The 23,170-nt window shown below is 48.9% G+C and overlaps 1 protein-coding gene across 1 annotated transcript in view; it reads right to left on the bottom strand.

Moving 5' to 3' along the window:
- LOC148439554 (uncharacterized) overlaps positions 1-23,170 on the bottom strand; it is a 262,816-nt gene that overhangs the window by 31,150 nt on the left and 208,496 nt on the right. Inside the window, exons 13-16 of the mRNA XM_088464593.1 lie at positions 17,073-17,245; positions 11,543-11,632; positions 6,287-6,452; positions 129-317 (exon numbers count right to left, since the gene is read on the bottom strand). Coding sequence (XP_088320719.1) covers positions 129-317; positions 6,287-6,452; positions 11,543-11,632; positions 17,073-17,245 — 618 coding nt within the window. The remainder of the gene's footprint in view (positions 1-128; positions 318-6,286; positions 6,453-11,542; positions 11,633-17,072; positions 17,246-23,170) is intronic.

Raw genomic sequence — 23,170 nt, 5'->3', positions numbered from 1 at the left:
ACACTAAAAAGAGGGATATTCAGATCCTCCTCCTCTGGGTCCTTTTGTGCCCAGGTGACTCCACATTCTTAATAAAGCAATTCTATTATTTATAGCTCCCGGAAGGACCGCCTGAGAGAAGGTCTCACCTGTTGGATCTCATGCATGGCTCGCCGAATTGACTTGTGGAGACGAGGGAGCAGGTGAGATGGCTGCACTGAATTCCTGTTGCCAGAATGGTCAGATGAAGAAGGAAGAGATGGAGCTTTCTCCCCATCCAGTGACCATGTTCTTCGCAGGAACTTTAACTCCTCACAATCAGGTTGCCAGTTATTTATCTACAGAAGAAAGATTTAGCAGTACGAAAACCCATTCCCAGGTCTCTACTATTCTTTCTCACAGCAAACACCTCATCAGACCCCTAATTCCTGGATCACTTACACTGCAAATTCTCCTTTCTTGGACTTACCCTCCAGCCTACCATCCTGACCTCTATCCTCCATCCTTCCTATCCTCTATCCTCCAGTCTTCCTATCCTCTATCCTCCAGTCTTCCTATCCTCTATTCTCCATCTGTCCTATCCTGTCTGCTATCCTCCATCCTTCCTATCCTGTGTCACAACTTGATTAGAACTTGGATCCAGAGTGGACACTGGAGACGTTCGTGGGACGGTTTGCTGGTATTGGAAAGAAGCTGGCCTCAGGGGGGCGTGATTCATGAATGGAGAGAAGTGCGGGAAGTACAGGCTGTGGCAACCAAGGGAGACGAGGTAAGTCGGACACTAGAGCTGGAGATGGAGGCTGAAGAGGACACTCAACTCCAGGGACGGCAGGCCCTTCTGCGGGATAGGCAAATAGGGTGACGCGCTCTGGACGGGAGTCAGAGGTGGTATTGGCTGGAACAGAGATATAGAAATAGCAGGCTGACTCCAACCAACTGCAGAAATATAGAGGCAAGGGAGCACAGGAACTAGCACACAACTACGCTGTGTATAACGTTGCACTGGCAACTAGAGGGTGTGCAAAACACCATTAAGTACCATAACTGGTGCAGGATAGGCTTGCTAGGACTCCCAGGAAGCTGCTGAGACAGGATTGGCTAACCAGGTCACATGACGGAATCCAAGGTGGCGGTGCCCAGTATTCATCGGCGCTGCTTGGGAATCCACTGCCTGCTGTTCCGCCTGACACCCTGCCCGATCTCCAGCATCAGGATCACCTCCAGAAGCCAGGACTCCTGCAGGAAGGACCCTGCCAGCGCGCCCTGACAGGTAAGGTCCGCGCTCTCCGGGGGCCCACAGTCCTGGTCGTGACAGTACCCCCTTCTTTAGGGATGGCCTCCGGACATCTTTTAGGTTTCCCTGGATTTTTTGAATGGAAATCGCGGATCAAACGAGGTGCCTGGACATCCTCTGCTTTTACCCAAGACCGTTCCTCAGGACCGTAACCTTTCCAATCTAGAAGGTATTGTAATTGACCATAACGAAACCTGGAGTCCAGAACTTGTTTAACCTCGAATTCCACTCCTCTCTCGGTCTTAATCTTAGGAGATGGGGGTAACACTTTGAAGAATCGATTGAGAATTAACGGTTCTAACAGAGAAATATGGAAAGAATTTGGAATTTTGAGGTAAGGCGGAAGTTTTAACTTGTAGGCCACGGGATTGATGATATCGGTAATAGAAAAAGGACCAATGAAGCGAGGAGCGAACTTCATGGAAGGAACATAATTTACGAATAGACAGCCACACTTGATCACCCACTTTGAGACTGGGGACAACTCTTCTCTTTCTGTCTGCCCCTAGTTTGTATCAGTGAGATGAACCTGGGTCCAGATTTTAGAAAACGTTTGTAAAGTCGAGGTCACGGCTGGATCATCAAAGACTGGCAGATCTTTAAACTCGGGCACACTGGGGTGAAGACCGTAGACGGCAAAAATGGGGTTTGTCCAGAAGAAGAGTGGTAGGAGCTATTGTGCGCGAATTCCACCCATGGTAGAGAATTGGACCAGTTATCCTGGGATGAAGACATATAAATTCTTAGAAAGGTTTCAAGATCCTGATTCACTCTCTCAGTGGATCCGTTGGTCTGGGGATGATATATCCCGTAGAAAATTTTAATTTGACCTGGAACACTGAACATAAGGCCCTCCAGAAATTGGCCACAAACTGGACTCCTCGGTCCGAAACGATCTCAGTAGGAAGTCAGTGTAGACGAAATATATGAAGAACAAAAAGTTGAGCCAACTCAGAGGCTGTGGGTAGCTTTTTAAGGGGGATGTAGTGTACCATTTTAGAGAAGTGATTAATCACTACCCAGATAGTGGAAAAGCCATTGGAGATGGGTAAATCCGTCACAAAGTCCATGGACAAATGAGACCAAGGTCGAGTCGGAGTGGAGAGAGGCATCAGAGCTCCTGCTGGAGGTTGTCTGGGTGTTTTGTGCTGGGTGCATAGAGTACAGGAAGAAATAAATTCAGTAACTTCGGACTTCGTGGCGGGCCACCAGTAGAATTGTTGTAAGAATTCCAGAGTCTTGCGAATGTCAGTATGTCCAGAGAAACGAGACGCATGTGCCCAAGTGAGAAGTCGTTTACGAAGAGCAGGAGCAACGAAGGTTTTCCCAGGAGGTGGCTGGATCTGGATGGTGGCGAATACCTTGGACTCCAGAACGGTAGTTTCTTTTAGAACTTCAGAGAGAGTTTCAGAGGAAAATGAACGGGAGAGGGCATCCACCTTCTGATTCAGAGATCCCGGACAAAAGGTCAGAATAAAATTAAATCTGGAGAAGAATATTGCCCATCTGGCCAGACGGGAACTGAGACACTGAATGTTCTTTAAGAACAATAAGTTCCGATGATCGGTGTAGACAGTGATGGGAAATTTGGCTCCCTCGAGGAGATAATGCCACTCTGTAAAAGCTGCTTTAACTGCCAACAACTCTTGTTCCCCAATTGGATAATTCCTCTCTGCTGTCAGAAAATTTTTAGAGAAGTATCCACAAGGATGGATCCTATTATCTTCAAACCTTTGCTATAACACAGCCCCCACGGCTTCGGGTGAGGCATCTACTTCCACAAAAAAGGGACTGTTGACATTGGGCTGTCTCAGGATGGGTGCGGAAATGAAAGCCTGTTTCAGCATCTGAAAGGCTGTCTCAGCTTCAAAAGACCACTGCGAGGGATTTGCTCCTTTGCGAGTCAACGCTGAAATTGGGGCCATTAGGGTAGAGAACCTTTTATAAACTTCCTGTAATAATTTGCAAATCCCAAGAATCTCTGTACTGCTTTTAATGAGTTAGGGCGAGACCAATCCAAAATGGCATGTACCTTCTTGGGATCCATCTCCAAACTAGACCCAGAGATGATATATCCTAGAAATGGAATGGAGGATACTTCAAATACGCATTTTTCCAGCTTGCAATACAAATAGATCTCCCTCAGGCGGTATAGGACCTCCTTCACATTGGATCGATGTTCAGAAATGGACGAGGAAAAGATCAGAATGTCATCCAGATATACAACCACAGAAACATACAGCAAATCTCTGAAAATTTAATTCACGAAGTTCTGGAAGACTGCAGGTGCATTGCAGAGCCCGAATGGCATCACCAGATACTCAAAATGTCTGTCCCTAGTATTGAAGGTGGTTTTCCATTCATCGCCAGAACGTATTCTAATGAGGTTGTACGCACCTTGTAGGTCTAATTTAGTAAATACTATAGCGCCTTTGACACGGTCAAATAATTTGTTGATAAGGGGTAATGGGTATCAATTTTTCACCGTAATGTCATTCATACCCTGTTAATCGATACAGGGTCGGAGACCCCCATCCTTCTTAGAGACAACAAAGAAACCAGCGCCAGCAGGAGAAGTGGAAGGGCGGATAAAACCTTTTTTTGGCGGTTTTCTTGTATATATTCTGACATAGCTTTGGTCTCAGGTAATGACAGCAGGTATATATGACCACGAGGAGGAATCTTGCCTGGAACTAGGTCAATGGGACAATCCCAGTCTCGATGTGGAGGTAATGCATCAGCCCTGGTTTTGCAGAACAAGTCACTAAAACATTTGTAATGGATAGGGATTTGCGAACTTTCTGAGGTTTGAATCTTTTTAATAGGCTTAATACAAGGCAAGCAGGAAACATAACAGGAATCCTCCCAGGACAATACTTGTATGAAGCTCCAATCCATTCTGGGGTTGTGTTTACATAACCATGGATATCCCAGAATAAATCCATGGGAGGCTTTAGGAATAACTAAAAAATAAATGAGTTCAGTATGAAGGGCCCCCACACGAACACGAACAGCTTGGGTTTGCATGGAAACAGTCCTGTTGAGAATTTGACTGCCGTCTACCGCCGATAAGGTGATGGTACGGGAGAGAGATTTGACAAGAATTTGAAGTTTTTGGACCAGTTCTGCGGTGATGAAGTTTTCGGCGGCCCCTGAATCGAGGAGAGAAGGAACAATTTGAGATCCTTGTTTTAATTCCAATAGGATAGACATAACAGATTTGTTCTTACTTGGAGACAACGACATAAATCCCAACCTGGTGTCACCGGTGCCAGTTAGGAACGAAGGTTTCCCGGACAACGGGAACAGGTGGCAACCAAATGACCCGTCTCTCCACAGTACATACACAGGTTCTCGCGACGGCGTCTTTGCCGTTCTTCAATAGTAAGTCAGGCTCGGTTAATTTGCATTGGTTCATCGCCCGTATGTTCAGGGATGGGGGTAACCGGAGGTTTGGTAGCTCGGAACCTGAAACGATCTCCCTTATATTTCTCAGCCTGTCTCTCACGATAACGCAGGTCAACTTTATTGCAGAGATAAATTATCTCATTTAATTTTGTTGGTACGTCTTGAGTGGCAAGGTCATCTTTTAGTCGATCCAAGAGACCATTCCAAAAAGCTGAGACTAGAGCTTCCTCATTCCATTTTAGTTCTGACGCCAAAGTTTGAAATTGTATAACATATTGGCTGACCGGGCGACTCCCTTGGCGGAGACGCATAATCTCCATGGAGGCAGATGTGGTTCTTCCCGGCTCATCGAACATCCTCCGAAAGGATGGCAAAAAGTTGGTATAACTGTCCAGCAGAGGATCCGACCTCTCCCAGAGTGGGGACACCCAGTCTAATGCAGAGCCAGACAGAAGGGAGACAATGTAGGCGACCTTAGATTTCGCGGTAGGAAAGTTCGATGGTTGGAGTGTAAAATGGACGTCACACTGAACCCCGGGGACGGCAGGCCCTTCTGTGGGATAGGCAAATAGGGTGACGCGCTCTGGACGGGAGTCAGAGGTGGTATTGGCTGGAACAGAGATATAGAAATAGCAGGCTGACTCCAACAAACTGCAGCAATACAGAGGCAAGGGAGCACAGGAACTAGCACACAACTATGCTGTGTATAACGTTGCACTGGCAACTAGAGGGTGTGCAAAACACCATTAAGTACCATAACTGGTGCAGGATAGGCTTGCTAGGACTCCCAGGAAGCTGCTGAGACAGGATTGGCTAACCAGGTCACATGTCGGAATCCAAGATGGCGGCGCCCAGTATTCATTGGTGCTGCTTGGGAATCCACTGCCTGCTGTTCCGCCTGACACCCTGCCCGATCTCCAGCATCAGGATCACCTCCAGAAGCCAGGACTCATGCAGGAAGGATCCTGCCAGAGCGCCCTGACAGGTAAGGTCCGCGATCACCAGGGGCCCGCAGTCCTGGTCGTGACATCCTGTCTTCTATCCTCCATCCTGACCTCTATCCTCCATTATTCCTATCCTCTAGTCTTCCTATCCTCTATCCATTCTATCCTCCATCCTTCCTATGCTCTATTCTCCATCCGTCCTATCCTGTCTTCTGTCTTCTATCCTCAATCCCTCCTATTGTGTCTTCTATCCTCCATCCCTCCTATCCTGTCTTCTATCCTCCATCCTGACCTCTATCCTCCATTATTCCTATCCTCTTTCCTATATCCATCCTATCCTGTCTCCTATCCTCCATTATTCCTATCCTCTAGTCTTCCTATCCTCTATCCATTCTATCCTCCATCCTTCCTATGCTCTATTCTCCATCTGTCCTATCCTGTCTTCTATCCTCCATCCTACCATCCTGACCTCTATCCTCCATTATTCCTATCCTCTATCCGTCCTATCCTGTCTTCTATCCTCCATCCGTCCTATCCTGTCTCCTATCCTCCATCCTACCATCCTGACCTATATCCTCCATCCCACAGGTTCTCAAACTCGTTTCTCAGGACCCCAAACAGTGCATGTTTTCCAGGTCTCCTCACAGAATCACAAGTTTACCTTTTCACAGGGTTTTCTCAGAACTTCCCCATAAGGCTGGATTCCAACTGTTTGGTGAAACCCCACAAGAGTGCTAAGTGAGGGGTGAGCGTGGTCCCCGCCAAGAATCACATAGCAGCCATTGGACAGCACTTGAATCATGTAATGTCGGCAGCGATCCTGGCCCCTGGCAAGATATACAATGTATTATTCAATGTGATAAAACTTCACAACTTACAGTGATACCTGAACAGACATTACTGCGTCAATAATATATTTGCAATTTTGCTAAAACATTTTGAAAGAAACAACAAACAAAGCTGACATTACAAATACTGATCATTTATTTCAAAAGATACGCATTAGACAAGGATATTTCAGAATAAATTGTTAGCTCTTGGGACAAGTCGTTCTTTTTCTGTCATGAATTTAGAGAATGTAACTTTGTCTATAGTATTCCATCATTTCCTACAGCTATAATTACAATGATAAATCTATGGAAATGTAGATTCAACCCGACCCCTCATACCCGCTGACTACCCCTAATACCCAATGCCTAACCCTCATACCCGCTGCCTACCCCTCATGCCCGCTGCCTACCCCTCATACACGCTGCCTACCCCTCATACACGCTGCCTACCCCTCACACCCGCTGCCTACCCCTCACACCTGCTGCCTACACCTCACATCCGCTGCCTACACCTTATACCTGCTGCGTAGGTGCCATCCAGAACTTGGAACTGACCTTTGCTGTCCACAATCAGGATGTTTCCAATTCCGGTTATATATCACTAAAGAAACTGCAAAAATGAGAGTTATGGTAAAACTTACCTTTGCTAACTCTCTTTCTTCGAAGTATATAGGGTCCACAGGGAGACCTTGGGGTGTAGGTGGTGGATGAGGAATCCGGGCACCACGCAGTTAAAGCTTTCAGCTCCCAGGATGCACTGGTCCACTCTCCCTATACCCCACCCCCGAGCCACCTCAGTTTATGACAAGCCAAAGGCCGGAGTAGGATACAAAAGAGAAGGAAGACTGGAACACTCAAGAATCACACACTCACAGAGAAGGAGACGGGAAACCGGTGACCAGAAACAAAGCCTCACTGAAGCCAGGTGCGTCAGGGCGGGTGCCCTGTGGACTTCGAAAAAAGAGAGTTAACAAAGGTAAGTTTTACCATAACTCTCATTTTGTTCTTCAGGATCCATAGGCTCCACAGGGAGACCTTGGGGATGTCGCAAAGCAGTCCTTTAAGGGTGGAGATGCTCCTGCGCTGAGAGGAGAATCCGGCGCCCAAAGGAAGCATCCTGAGAGGTGAAGGTATCAAATGCATAGAACCTCAATAATGTCTGGATAGAAGACCACGTGGCCGCCTTACAAAGCTGAAGAGCCGAGGTGCCACGTCGAGCTGCCCACAAGGGACCCACAGACCGAATAGAATGAGCAGTAACAGAACCCAGAACAGGAAGGCCTGCCTGCGTGTAAGCCTGAGAGAGTCATACGAAGCCATCTAGCCATTGTTTGTTTATTGGCTGGCCATCCCTTCTTGTGAAATCCATAGAGCACAAATAAGGAGTCTGATTTCCGAAGGGAACTGGTACGGTCCACATAAATCCTGAGGATGCGGACCACATACAAAGAGGCCTCACCTGCCGAGAGGTCTGGTGATTGAAAGGCTGGGACTATAATTTCCTCATTAATGTGGAAACTAGAAACAACTTTAGGAAGGAACCCAGGGTGAGTCCGAAGCACAGCCCTGTCCTGGTGAAAGATCAGAAAAGTGGAGCGACAGGAGAGCGCCTCTAACTCTGACACTCTCCTAACGGAGGCAATAGCCAGAAGAAAAAGAGTCTTTGCTGTTAACCACTTGAGTTCCACCGAATCTAGGGGTTCAATGGAGGACCCGAAGAACTACTGACAATTCCCAAGGAGCCACTGGGGGGACAAAGGGAGGTTGAATCCGAAGGATACCCTGGAGGAAGGTGTGGATAGCCAGTAGCGGAGCAATTCTACGTTGGAACCATACTGACAGAGCAGAGACTTGCACTTTCAGTGAGGCCAGGCGGTAGCCAAGGTCCAATCCAGCTTGAAGGAAGGCCAGGACTCTGGAAATCTAAAGCACCTGGGGGTCTTAATCTCTGGGACGACACCATTGGAAATATGTATGCCACACTCTGTGGTAGATCCTAGCAGAAGCTGGCTTACGCGCTCTAAGCATCGTGTTGATAACAGAGCTAGAGAATTCTTTGGACTTTAGGAGGGATGTCTCAAGAGCCACACCGTCAAAGATAGATGATCCAGGTCCAGGTAAAGGCTAGGACCCTGAGACAACAGGTCCAGACGTTGAGGCAACAGTAACGGAGTGTCGATGGAAAGACTCTGAAGATCTGAGTATCAATGATGTCTAGGCCAAGCTGGAGCCACAAGCAGGACAGTGCCTCCGTCTGGTTTGAACTTCTGAAGAACTCGAGGAGGAAGAGAGACTGGAGGAAACAGGTACGCAAACTGGAAGGCCCACTTCACTGACTGAGCGTCCACCAAGGTTGCCTCGGAATCTCTTGTTCTGGACCTGTATACTGGCAATTTGTGATTGTGTCAGGAGGCCATGAGGTCCACCTCCGGGAGGCCCCATTTGTCCACTAGGAGTTGAAACACCTCTTGGTGAAGAAACCATTCCCCGGGATGCACGTTGTGATGGCTGATGAAGTCTGCTTCCCAATTGAGAACTCCCGGTATGAACACTGCAGAAATGGAGCGGGAGATGACACTCTGCCCAAGTCAGAATGCGTGACACTTCTGTCATTGTTATCCATTGGGCTTTCCTTGGGGACGAAAGGACCTAAAGGAAGAGGTTCGAGGCTTTGAAGAAGCAAATGCTGAAGGCAGAAATGCCTATTTTTATGCTGCCAACATGTCAACAATCTTGTCCAGGTCTCCCCATTGTAGGGTAAGCCTTCCAGGCCTTTCTTAGAATCAGCACCCACCCTCCAAGAGTGCAGCCACAGAGGAGAGAGATAAAAAATACCATTAAATGAATCGCACCTATATACAAAACGTATTTTGATCAAATAAATCCTGGTTTATTAATCTACCTAAAGAGTATACACCAGCGCAGTTTTGTGTTACTAGAATTACCTCTGTGAGGTTGGCAACACCTCTTTCTGTACCTGCTGCAGGTGTACACCTTCATCCTTCCCGTACCTGGTGCAGGTGTACGCCTTCATCCTTCCTGTACCAGCTGCAGGTGTACACCTTCATCCTTCCTGTGCCTGCTGCAGGTGTACACCTTCATCCTTCCTGTACATGCTGCAGGTGTACACCTTCATCCTTCCTGTACCTGCTGCAGGTGTACACCTTCATCCTTCCTGTACCTGCTGCCGGTGTACACCATCATCCTTTCTGTACCTGCTGCCGGTGTGTACACCTTCATCCTTCCTGTACCTGCTGCCGGTGTACACCTTCATCCTTCCTGTACCTGCTGCAGGTGTACACCTTCATCCTTCCTGTACCTGCTGCAGGTGTACACCTTCATCCTTCCTGTACCTGCTGCAGGTGTACACCTTCATCCTTTCTGTACCTGCTGCAGGTGTACACCTTCATCCTTTCTGTACCTGCTGCCGGTGTACACCTTCATCCTTCCTGTACCAGCTGCAGGTGTACACCTTCATTCTTCCTGTACCTGCTGCAGGTGTACACCTTCATCCTTCCTGTACCTGCTGCTGGTGTACACCTTCATCCTTTCTGTACCTGCTGCAGGTGTACACCTTCATCCTTCCTGTACCTGCTGCAGGTGAACACCATTATCCTTCCTGTACCTGCTGCAGGTGTACACCTTCATCCTTCCTGTACCTGCTGCAGGTGTACACCATCATCCTTCCTGTACCTGCTGCAGGTGTACGCCTTCATCCTTTCTGTACCTGCTGCAGGTGTACGCCTTCATCCTTTCTGTACCTGCTGCAGGTGTACGCCTTCATCCTTCCTGTACCAGCTGCAGGTGTACGCCTTCATCCTTCCTGTACCTGCTGCAGGTGTACGCCTTCATCCTTCCTGTACCAGCTGCAGGTGTACGCCTTCATCCTTCCTGTACCTGCTGCAGGTGTACGCCTTCATCCTTCCTGTACCAGCTGCAGGTGTACGCCTTCATCCTTCCTGTACCAGCTGCAGGTGTACGCCTTCATCCTTTCTGTACCTGCTGCAGGTGTACACCATCATCCTTTCTGTACCTGCTGCAGGTGTACACCTTCATCCTTTCTGTACCTGCTGCAGATGTACACCTTCATCCTTCCTGTACCTGCTGCAGGTGTACACCTTCATCCTTCCTGTACCAGCTGCAGGTGTACACCTTCATCCTTCCTGTACCTGCTGCAGGTGTACACCATTATCCTTCCTGTACCTGCTGCAGGTGTACACCTTCATCCTTCCTGTACCTGCTGCAGGTGTACACCTTCATCCTTCCTGTACCTGCTGCAGGTGTACACCATCATCCTTCCTGTACCTGCTGCAGGTGTACACCTTCATCCTTCCTGTACCTGCTGCAGGTGTACACCTTCATCCTTCCTGTACCTGCTGCAGGTGTACACCTTCATCCTTCCTGTACCTGCTGCAGGTGTACACCTTCTTCCTTCCTGTACCTGCTGCAGGTGTACACCTTCTTCCTTCCTGTACCTGCTGCAGGTGTACACCTTCTTCCTTCCTGTACCTGCTGCAGGTGTACACCTTCATCCTTCCTGTACCTGCTGCAGGTGTACACCTTCTTCCTTCCTGTACCTGCTGCAGGTGTACACCTTCATCCTTCCTGTAGCTGCTGCAGGTGTACACCTTCATCCTTCCTGTAACTGCTGCAGGTGTACACCTTCATCCTTCCTGTACCAGCTGCAGGTGTACACCTTCTTCCTTCCTGTACCTGCTGCAGGTGTACACCTTCATCCTTCCTGTACCTCAGGTGCTTAGTATACAGTATTTCTCCACACTAGCATCTTAGCTACATCCCGGCCACTTTCCCAATTAGAATCTCTTTAAACAGTTCACAAAAAAATGAAACCGTGTTCTCTATAAAGATGCTCACAATCATTGACCCCAGAAGAACATGTATGGCCGGATCACACAGCTGTCTAAGCACAGTCTCCTATTGTAATCTGGCTGGAACAGTATTCAGCTCAGGTATCAAATCTTAATTCACTATAATATACTGTATTACTCAGTCTTGTTCCCAATTGTAAAGCACAATGGAATATACCGAGGTCGTATAAATAATAATAATAATAATAATCATCTTACCTGAAACTCAGTATGTAACCTGCATGAGTCTGGCTGATCCGAATAAGGAAATCACCAGGATCTTTATCCACCAGTAAAGTTTCTGTGTCCCTAAGTGTATATGACAGAGACTTAGGATTTTCTGCAATAAATTAGCTAGCAGATATACATATGTACTATTATATGTACAAGGTAAATATTACAGAAATTGGTCAAATGATTTACTTTAGCCGATGTTTAGAATCGCAATTCCTAGAAATTAACTGATAATCGGATTGTGCCTAATAATGTGTTAACACAAGGCCGTAACTAGGGTAGTGCTACCAGTGCCATGGCACAGGGCACCACAGGACAAGGGCCGTAACTAGGGTAGTGCTACCAGTGCCATGGCACAGGGCACCACAGGACAAGGGCCGTAACTAGGGTAGTGCTACCAGTGCCATGGCACAGGGCACCACAGGACAAGGGCCGTAACTAGGGTAGTGCAACCAGTGCCATGGCACAGGGCACCACCGGACAAGGGCCGTAACTAGGGTAGTGCGACCAGTGCCATGGTACAGGGCACCACAGGACAAGGGCCATAACTAGGGTAGTGCGACCAGTGCCATGGCACAGGGCACCGCAGCACAAGGGCCGTAACTAGGATAGTGCTACCAGTGCCATGGCACAGGGTACCACAGGACAAGGGCCGTAACTAGGGTAGTGCGACTTTGATATGGCACAGGGCACCGCAGGACAAGGGCCGTAACTAGGGTAGTGTTACCATTGCCATGGCACAGGCTCTTCCCCAAGAAGCCATGGTCCTCTCTCAGGTGCACTATATTATGTACCTATTTATCCCCAGCATCTCCTGGCCTCCCCTATCTATTCCCTGGCCCTTCCCCAAGAGGCCATGGCCCTGTTTTGGGTGCTTTATGCCCCTATTTTAAAAAGGAGGGGGGCGCCAATGCTCTTTCTGGCACAGGGCACCAAAAAGTCTAGTTAAGGCTCTGTGTCAACATATAAAACCCCAAAATACAAAGATATGACATTTTACCTGCATAATGTGTCAATAATGTTATGCCATGTTACCTGCGTGATATCACCCCTCACATTGTGCTGCCAGATGTGTCAGTCATGTTATGTCATGTTACCTGCGTGATATCACCCCTCATATTAGTAATGTTATGTCATGTTACCTGCGTGATATCACCCCTCATATTGTGCTCCTGGATGTGTCACTAATGTTATGTCATGTTACCTGCGTGATATCACCCCTCATATTGTGCTGCCAGATGTGTCACTAATGTTATGTCATGTTACCTGCGTGATATCACCCCTCATAGTGTGCTGCTGGATGTGTCTGTAATGTTATGTCATGTTACCTGCGTGATATCACCCTTCATATTGTGCTGCTGGATGAGTCAGTAATGTTATGTCATGTTACCTGCGTGATATCACACCTTACATTAGTAATGTTATGTCATGTTACCTGCGTGATATCACCCCTCACATTAGTAATGTTATGTCATGTTACCTGCGTGATATCACACCTCACATTAGTAATGTTATGTCATGTTACCTGCGTGATATCACACCTCACATTAGTAATGTTATGTCATGTTACCTGAGTGATATCACCCCTCACATTGTGCTTCCAGATGTGTCAGTAATGTTATGTCATGTTACCTGCGTGATATCACCCCTCATATTGTGCTGCGAGATGTGTCAGTAAGGTTATGCCATGTTACCTGCGTGATATCACCCCTCATATTGTGCTTCTGGATGTGTCACTAATGTTATGTCATGTTACCTGCGTGATATCACCCCTCATATTGTGCTGCCAGATGTGTCACTAATGTTATGTCATGTTACCTGCGTGATATCACCCCTCATATTGTGCTGCCAGATGTGTCACTAATGTTATGTCATGTTACCTACGTGATATCACCCCTCACATTGTGCTGCCAGATGTGTCAGTAATGTTATGTCATGTTACCTGCGTGATATCACCCCTCATATTGTGCTGCGAGATGTGTCAGTAAGGTTATGCCATGTTACCTGCGTGATATCACACCTCATATTGTGCTTCCGGATGAGTCAGTAATGTTATGTCATGTTACCTGCGTGATATCACCCCTCATATTAGTAATGTTATGTCATGTTACCTGCGTGATATCACCCCTCATATTGTGCTTCTGGATGTGTCACTAATGTTATGTCATGTTACCTGCGTGATATCACCCCTCATATTGTGCTGCCAGATGTGTCACTAATGTTATGTCATGTTACCTGCGTGATATCACCCCTCATAGTGTGCTGCTGGATGTGTCAGTAATGTTATGTCATGTTACCTGCGTGATATCACCCCTCATATTGTGCTGCTGGATGAGTCAGTAATGTTATGTCATGTTACCTGCGTGATATCACACCTTACATTAGTAATGTTATGTCATGTAACCTGCGTGATATCACCCCCCATCATATTGTGCTGCCAGATGTGTCATCATGTTACCTCAGCAATATCACCCCTAATATTAGTAATGTTATCTCATGTTACCTGAGTAATATCACCCCTAATATTAGTAATGTTATGTCATGTTACCTGAGTAATATCACTCCTAATATTAGTAATGTTATGTCATGTTACCTGAGTAATATCACTCCTAATATTAGTAATGTTATGTCATGTTACCTGAGTAATATTACCCCTAATATTAGTAATGTTATGTCATGTTACCTGCGTGATATCACCCCTCATATTGTGCTGCTGGATGTGTCAGCAATGTTACGTCATGTTACCTGCGTGATATCACCCCTCATATTGTGCTGCCAGATGAGTCATCATGTTACCTCAACATTACTAATATTAGGGGTGATATTGCTATCTCATGTTACCTGAGTAATATCACCCCTAATATTAGTAATGTTACGTCATGTTACCTGAGTAATATTACCCCTAATATTAGTAATGTTATGTCATGTTACCTGTGTGATATCACCCCTCATAGTGTGCTGCTGGATGTGTCAGTAATGCTATGTCATGTTACCTGCGTGATATCACCCCTCATATTGTGCTGCTGGATGTGTCAGCAATGTTACGTCATGTTACCTGCGTGATATCACCCCTCATATTGTGCTGCCAGATGTGTCATCATGTTACCTCAGCAATATCACCCCTAATATTAGTAATGTTATCTCATGTTACCTGAGTAATATCACCCCTAATATTAGTAATGTTACGTCATGTTACCTGAGTAATATTACCCCTAATATTAGTAATGTTATATCATGTTACCTGCGTGATATCACCCCTCACATTAGTAATGTAATGTCATGTTACCTGTGTGATATCACCCCTCACCTTGTGCTGCTGGATGTGTCTGTAATGTTACGTCATGTTACCTGAGTAATATTACCCCTAATATTAGTAATGTTATATCATGTTACCTGCGTGATATCACCCCTCACATTAGTAATGTTATGTCATGTTACCTGCGTGATATCACACCTCACATTAGTAATGTTATGTCATGTTACCTGCATGATATCACACCTCACATTAGTAATGTTATGTCATGTTACCTGCATGATATCACACCTCACATTAGTAATGTTATGTCATGCTACCTGCGTGATATCACACCTCACATTAGTAATGTTATGTCATGTTACCTGCGTGATATCACCCCTCACATTAGTAATGTTATGTCATGTTACCTGCGTGATATCACCCCTCATAGTGTGCTGCTGGATGTGTCAGCAATGTTACGTCATGTTACCTGCGTGATATCACCCCTCATATTGTGCTGCCAGATGTGTCATCATGTTACCTCAGCAATATCACCTATAATATTAGTAATGTTATCTCATGTTACCTGAGTAATATCACCCCTAATATTAGTAATGTTATGTCATGTTACCTGAGTAATATCACCCCTAATATTAGTAATGTTATGTCATGTTACCTGCATGATATCACACCTCACATTAGTAATGTTATGTCATGCTACCTGCGTGATATCACACCTCACATTAGTAATGTTATGTCATGTTACCTGCGTGATATCACACCTCACATTAGTAATGTTATGTCATGTTACCTGCGTGATATCACCCCTCACATTAGTAATGTTATGTCATGTTACCTGCGTGATATCACCCCTCATAGTGTGCTGCTGGATGTGTCAGCAATGTTACGTCATGTTACCTGCGTGATATCACCCCTCATATTGTGCTGCCAGATGTGTCATCATGTTACCTCAGCAATATCACCTATAATATTAGTAATGTTATCTCATGTTACCTGAGTAATATCACCCCTAATATTAGTAATGTTATGTCATGTTAACTGAGTAATATTACCCTTAATATTACTAATGTTATGTCATGTTACCTCAGTAATATCACCCCTAATATTAGTAATGTTATCTCATGTTACCTGAGTAATATCACCCCTAATATTAGAAATGTTATGTCATGTTACCTGAGGAATATTACCCCTAATATTAGTAATTTTATATCATGTTACCTGCGTGATATCAGCCCTCACATTAGTAATGTTATGTCATGTTACCTGCGTGATATCACCCCTCACCTTGTGCTGCTGGATGTGTCAGTAATGTTACGTCATGTTACCTGAGTAATATTACCCCTAATATTAGTAATGTTATGTCATGTTACCTGCGTGATATCACCCCTCATATTAGTAATGTTATATCATGTTACCTGCGTGATATCACCCCTCACATTAGTAATGTTAAGTCATGTTACCTGCGTGATATCACACCTCACATTAGTAATGTTACGTCATGTTACCTCAGTAATATTACCCCTAATATTAGTAATGTTATGTCATGTTACCTGCGTGATATCACCCCTCATATTAGTAATGTTATGTCATGCTACCTGCGTGATATCACACCTCACATTAGTAATGTTATGTCATGTTAACTGCGTGATATCACACCTCACATTAGTAATGTTATGTCATGTTACCTGTGTGATATCACACCTCACATTAGTAATGTTATGTTATGTTACCTGCGTGATATCACACCTCACATTAGTAATGTTATGTCATGTTACCTGCGTGATATCACACCTCACATTAGTAATGTTTTGTCATGTTACCTGCGTTATATCACCCCTCACATTAGTAATGTTATGTCATGTTACCTGCGTGATATCACCCCTCACCTTGTGTTGCTGGATGTGTCAGTAATGTTACGTCATGTTACCTGAGTAATATTACCCCCAATATTAGTAATGTTATGTCATGTTACCTGCGTGATTTCACCCCTCATATTAGTAATGTTATGTCATGTTACCTGCGTGATATCACACCTCACATTAGTAATGTTATGTCATGTTACCTGCGTGATATCACCCCTCACCTTGTGCTGCTGGATGTGTCAGTAATGTTACGTCATGTTACCTGAGTAATATTACCCCTAATATTAGTAATGTTACATCATGTTACCTGCGTGATATCACACCTCATATTAGTAATGTTATGTCATGTTACCTGCGTGATATCACCCCTCACATTAGTAATGTTATGTCATGTTACCTGCGTGATATCAGGCCATGTAGCCACGGGGGGAAGGTTCCGTCATCCAGTACTTTCCTGGCCTGTGTTTCCTTGAACCAGAGGAGAGTTTTGCGTCTCTGCATCAGCTTCTGCTCCCCGTGTGCAGTAACAGAGGGGACAGGAGAACTCTTGGGGTTGTCGAATGGGGATAACTGTAATAAGAGCACAAGTACAAAATAACCGATCCTACATCATCGTTTCTCTTCTATCCACAAGTCTCACTGACACTGATCCACCCGCAAGTCTCACTGACACCGATCCACCCCACCCGCAAGTCTCACTGACACCCCTCCACCCGCAAGTCTCACTGACACCCCTCCACCCGCAAGTCTCACTGACAATGCTCCACCCCACCCGCAAGTCTCACTGACACCACTCCACCCGCAAGTATCACTGATGCCGATCCACCCGCAAGTCTCACTGATGCCGATCCACCCGCAAGTCTCACTGACACCGATCCACCCGCAAGTCTCACTGACACCCCTCCACCCGCAAGGCTCACTGACACCCCTCCACCCGCAAATCTCACTGACACCCCTCCACCCCATCCTCAAGTCTCACAGACACCCCTCCACCCGCAAGTCTCACTGACACCCCTCCACCCGCAAGTCTCACTGACGCCGATCCACCCGCAAGTCTCACTGACGTCGATCCACCCGCAAGTCTCACTGACACCGATCCACCCGCAAGTCTCACTGACACCGATCCACCCGCAAGTCTCACTGACACCACTCCACCCGCAAGTCTCACTGACACCGATCCACCCTCAAGTCTCACTGACACCCCTCCACCCGCAAGTCTCACTGACACTGCTCCACCCCACCCGCAAGTCTCACTGACACCGCTCCACCCGCAAGTCTCACTGACACCGCTCCACCCGCAAGTCTCACTGACACCACTCCACCCCACCCGCAAGTCTCACTGACACCCCTCCACCCGCAAGTCTCACTGACACCGATCCACCCGCAAGTCTCACTGACACCGATCCACCCGCAAGTCTCACTGACACCGATCCACCCGCAAGTTTCACTGACACTGCTCCACCTGCAAGTCTCACTGACACCGCTCCACCCGCAAGTCTCACTGACAATGCTCCACCCGCAAGTCTCACTGACACCCCTCCACCCCACCAACAAGTCTCACTGACATAGCTCCACCCGCAAGTCTCAATGACACCGATCCACTCGCAAGTCTCAATGACACCGCTCCACCCGCAAGTCTCACTGACACCCCCCACCCGCAAGTCTCACTGACACCACTCCACCCGCAAGTCTCACTGATACCACTCCACCTGCAAGTCTCACTGACACCCCTCCACGCCAACCGCAAGTCTCACTGACACCACTCTACCCGCAAGTCTCAATGACACCACTCAACCCGCAAGTCTCACTGACACCACTCCACCCGCATGTCTCACTGACACCACTCCACCCGCAAGTCTCACTGACACCCCTCCACCCCACCCGCAAGTCTCACTGACACCGCTCTACCCGCAAGTCTCAATGACATCGCTCCACACGCAAGTCTCACTGACATCGCTCCACCCGCAAGTCTCACCGACACCGATCCACCCGCAAGTCTCAATGACACCCCTCCACCCGCAAGTCTCAATGACACCCCTCCACCCGCAAGTGTCACTGACACCCCTCCAGCCGCAAGTCTCACTGACACCCCTCCACCCGCAAGTCTCACTGACACCGCTCCACCCGCAAGTCTCACTGACACCGATCCACCCACAAGTCTCAATGACACCCCTCCACCCGCAAGTCTCAATGACACCGCTCCACCCGCAAGTCTCACTGACACCCCTCCACCAGCAAGTCTCACTGACACCGCTCCACCCGCAAGTCTCACTGACAATGCTCCACCCGCAAGTCTCACTGACACCCCTCCATTCCACCCGCAAGTCTCACTGACAGCGCTCCACCCGCAAGTCTCACTGACACAGATCCACCCTCAAGTCTCACTGACACCCCTCCACCCGCAAGTCTCACTGACACTGCTCCACCCCACCCGCAAGTCTCACTGACACTGCTCCACCCGCAAGTCTCACTGACACCGCTCCACCCGCAAGTCTCACTGACACCGCTCCACCCGCAAGTCTCACTGACACCACTCCACCCGCAAGTCTCACTGACACCCCTCCACCCCACCCGCAAGTCTCACTGACACCGCTCTACCCGCAAGTCTCAATGACATCGCTCCACCCGCAAGTCTCACTGACATCACTCCACCCGCAAGTCTCACTGACACCGATCCACCCGCAAGTCTCAATGACACCCCTCCACCCGCAAGTCTCACTGACACCCCTCCACCCGCAAGTCTCACTGACACCCCTCCAGCCGCAAGTCTCACTGACACCCCTCCACCCGCAAGTCTCACTGACACCGCCCCTCCCGCAAGTCTCACTGACACCACCCCACCCGCAAGTCTCACTGACACCCCTCCACCCCACCCGCAAGTCTCACTGACACCCCTCCACCCGCAAGTCTCACTGACACCGATCCACCCGCAAGTCTCACTGACACGGATCCACCCGCAAGTCTCACTGACACGGATCCACCCGTAAGTCTCACTGACACTGCTCCACCTGCAAGTCTCACTGACACCGCTCCACCCGCAAGTCTCACTGACAATGCTCCACCCGCAAGTCTCACTGACACCCCTCCACCCCACCCGCAAGTCTCACTGACACAGCTCCACCCGCAAGTCTCAATGACACCGATCCACTCGCAAGTCTCAATGACACCACTCCACCCGCAAGTCTCACTGACACCCCCCACCCGCAAGTCTCACTGACACCACTCCACCGCAAGTCTCACTGATACCACTCCACCTGCAAGTCTCACTGACACCCCTCCACGCCAACCGCAAGTCTCACTGACACCGCTCCACCCCACCCGCAAGTCTCACTGACACCGCTCCACCCCACCCGCAAGTCTCACTGACACCGCTCCACCCCACACGCAAGTCTCACTGACACCGCTCCACCCCACACGCAAGTCTCACTGACACCGCTCCACCCCACATGCAAGACTCACTGACACCGCTCCACCCCACACGCAAGACTCACTGACACCGCTCCACCCCGCACACAAGTCTCACTGACACCGCTCCACCCCACACACAAGTCTCACTGATGCCACTCCACCCGCAAGTCTCACTGACACCACTCCACCCGCAAGTCTCACTGACACCACTCCACCCGCAAGTCTCACTGACACCACTCCACCCGCAAGTCTCACTGACACCCCTCCACCCGCAAGTCTCACTGACACCCCTCCACCCCACCCGCAAGTCTCACTGACACCGCTCTACCCGCAAGTCTCAATGACATCGCTCCACCCGCAAGTCTCACTGACATCGCTCCACCCGCAAGTCTCACTGACACCGATCCACCTGCAAGTCTCAATGACACCCCTCCACCCGCAAGTCTCAATGACACCCCTCCACCCGCAAGTCTCACTGACGCCCCTCCACCCGCAAGTCTCACTGACACCCCTCCAGCCGCAAGTCTCACTGACACCCCTCCACCCGCAAGTCTCACTGACACCGCTCCACCCGCAAGTCTCACTGACACCACTCCACCCGCAAGTCTCACTGACACCCCTCCACCCCACCCGCAAGTCTCACTGACACAGCTCCACCCGCAAGTCTCAATGACACCGATCCACTCGAAGTCTCAATGACACCGCTCCACCCGCAAGTCTCACTGACACCGATCCACCCGCAAGTCTCAATGACACCCCTCCACCCACAAGTCTCAATGACACCGCTCCACCCGCAAGTCTCACTGACACCCCTCCACCCGCAAGTCTCACTGACACCCCTCCACCCGCAAGTCTCACTGACACCGATCCACCCGCAAGTCTCACTGACACCGATCCACCCGCAAGTCTCACTGACACCGATCCACCCGCAAGTCTCACTGACACCGATCCACCCGCAAGTCTCACTGACACCGATCCACCCGCAAGTCTCACTGACACTGCTCCACCTGCACGTCTCACTGACACCGCTCCACCCGCAAGTCTCACTGACAATGCTCCACCCGCAAGTCTCACTGACACCCCTCCACCCCACCCGCAAGTCTCACTGACACAGCTCCACCCGCAAGTCTCAATGACACCGATCCACTCGCAAGTCTCAATGACACCGCTCCACCCGCAAGTCTCACTGACACCCCCCACCCGCAAGTCTCACTGACACCACTCCACCCGCAAGTCTCACTGATACCACTCCACCTGCAAGTCTCACTGACACCCCTCCACGCCAACCGCAAGTCTCACTGACACCGCTCCACCCCACCCGCAAGTCTCACTGACACCGCTCCACCCCACCCGCAAGTCTCACTGACACCGCTCCACCCCACCCACAAGTCTCACTGACACCGCTCCACCCCACACGCAAGACTCACTGACACCACTCCACCCCACACACAAGTCTCACTGACACCGCTCCACCCGCAAGTCTCACTGACAATGATCCACCCGCAAGTCTCACTGACACCCCTCCACCCCACCCGCAAGTCTCACTGACACAGATCCACCCGCAAGTCTCAATGACACCGATCCACTCGCAAGTCTCAATGACACCGCTCCACCCGCAAGTCTCACTGACACCCCCCACCCGCAAGTCTCACTGACACCCCCCACCCGCAAGTCTCACTGACACCACTCCACCCGCAAGTCTCACTGATACCACTCCACCTGCAAGTCTCACTGACACCGCTCCACCCCACCCGCAAGTCTCACTGACACCGCTCCACCCCACCCGCAAGTCTCACTGACACCGCTCCACCCCACACGCAAGACTCACTGAAACCGCTCCACCCCACACGCAAGTCTCACTGACACGGATCCACCCGCAAGTCTCACTGACACGGATCCACCCGCAAGTCTCACTGACACGGATCCACCCGCAAGTCTCACTGACACCGCTCCACCCCACCCGCAAGTCTCACTGACACCGCTCCACCCCACCCGCAAGTCTCACTGACACCGCTCCACCCCACACGCAAGACTCACTGACACCACTCCACCCCACACACAAGTCTCACTGACACCGCTCCACCCCACACACAAGTCTCACTGACGCCCCTCCACCCATAATTCTCCCAACCTAGGCACTCCCAACGTAAGCACTCCCAACCTAAGTATTCCCAATATAAGCACTCCCAACCTAGGCACTCCCAACATAAGTATTCCCAATATAGGCACTCCCAACCTAGGCACTCCCAACATAAGCACTCCCAACATAAGCACTCCCAATATAGGCACTTCCAACCTAGGCACTCCCAATATAGGCACTTCCAACCTAGCCACTCCCAACCTAGGCACTCCCAACATAAGCACTCCCAACCTACGTATTCCCAATATAGGCACTTCCAACCTAGGCACTCCCAATATAAGCACTCTCAACCTAGGCACTCCCAATATAAGCACTCCCAACCTAAGTATTCCCAATATAGGCACTTCCAACCTAGGCACTCCCAACCTAGACAACCCCAACAAAAGCAATCCCAACCTAGGCACTCCCAACATAAGCACTCCCAACCTAGGTAACCCCAACAAAAGCACTCCCAACCTAGGCACTCCCAACATAAGCACTGCCAACCTAGGTAACCCCAACATAAGCACTCCCAACCTAGGCACTCCCAATATAAGCACTCCCAACCTAGGCAACCCCAACATAAGCACTCCCAACCTAGGCACTCCCAATATAAGCACTCCCAACCTAGGCAACCCCAACAAAAGCACTCCCAACCAAGGTAACCCCAACATAAGCACTCCCAACCTAGGCACTCCAAATATAAGCACTCCCAACCTAGGCAACCCCAACAAAAGCACTCCCAACCTAGGTACTCCCAATATAAGCACTTCCAACCTAGGCACTCCCAACCTAGGCAACTCCAACATAAGCACTCTCAACCTAAGCACTCCCAACATAAGCACTCCCAACCTAGGCAACCCCAACATAAGCACTCCCAAACTAGGCACTCCCAACATAAGCACTTCCAACATAGGCAACCCCAACATAACCAATCCCAAACTAGGTACTCACAACATAAGCACTTC

The sequence above is a fragment of the Taudactylus pleione genome, unplaced genomic scaffold (genome assembly GCF_031769625.1).
Source record: "Taudactylus pleione unplaced genomic scaffold, aTauple2 ptg001711l, whole genome shotgun sequence".
Classification (NCBI taxonomy): domain Eukaryota; kingdom Metazoa; phylum Chordata; class Amphibia; order Anura; family Myobatrachidae; genus Taudactylus; species Taudactylus pleione.
This window is presented reverse-complemented; position numbering and strand designations above follow the sequence as displayed.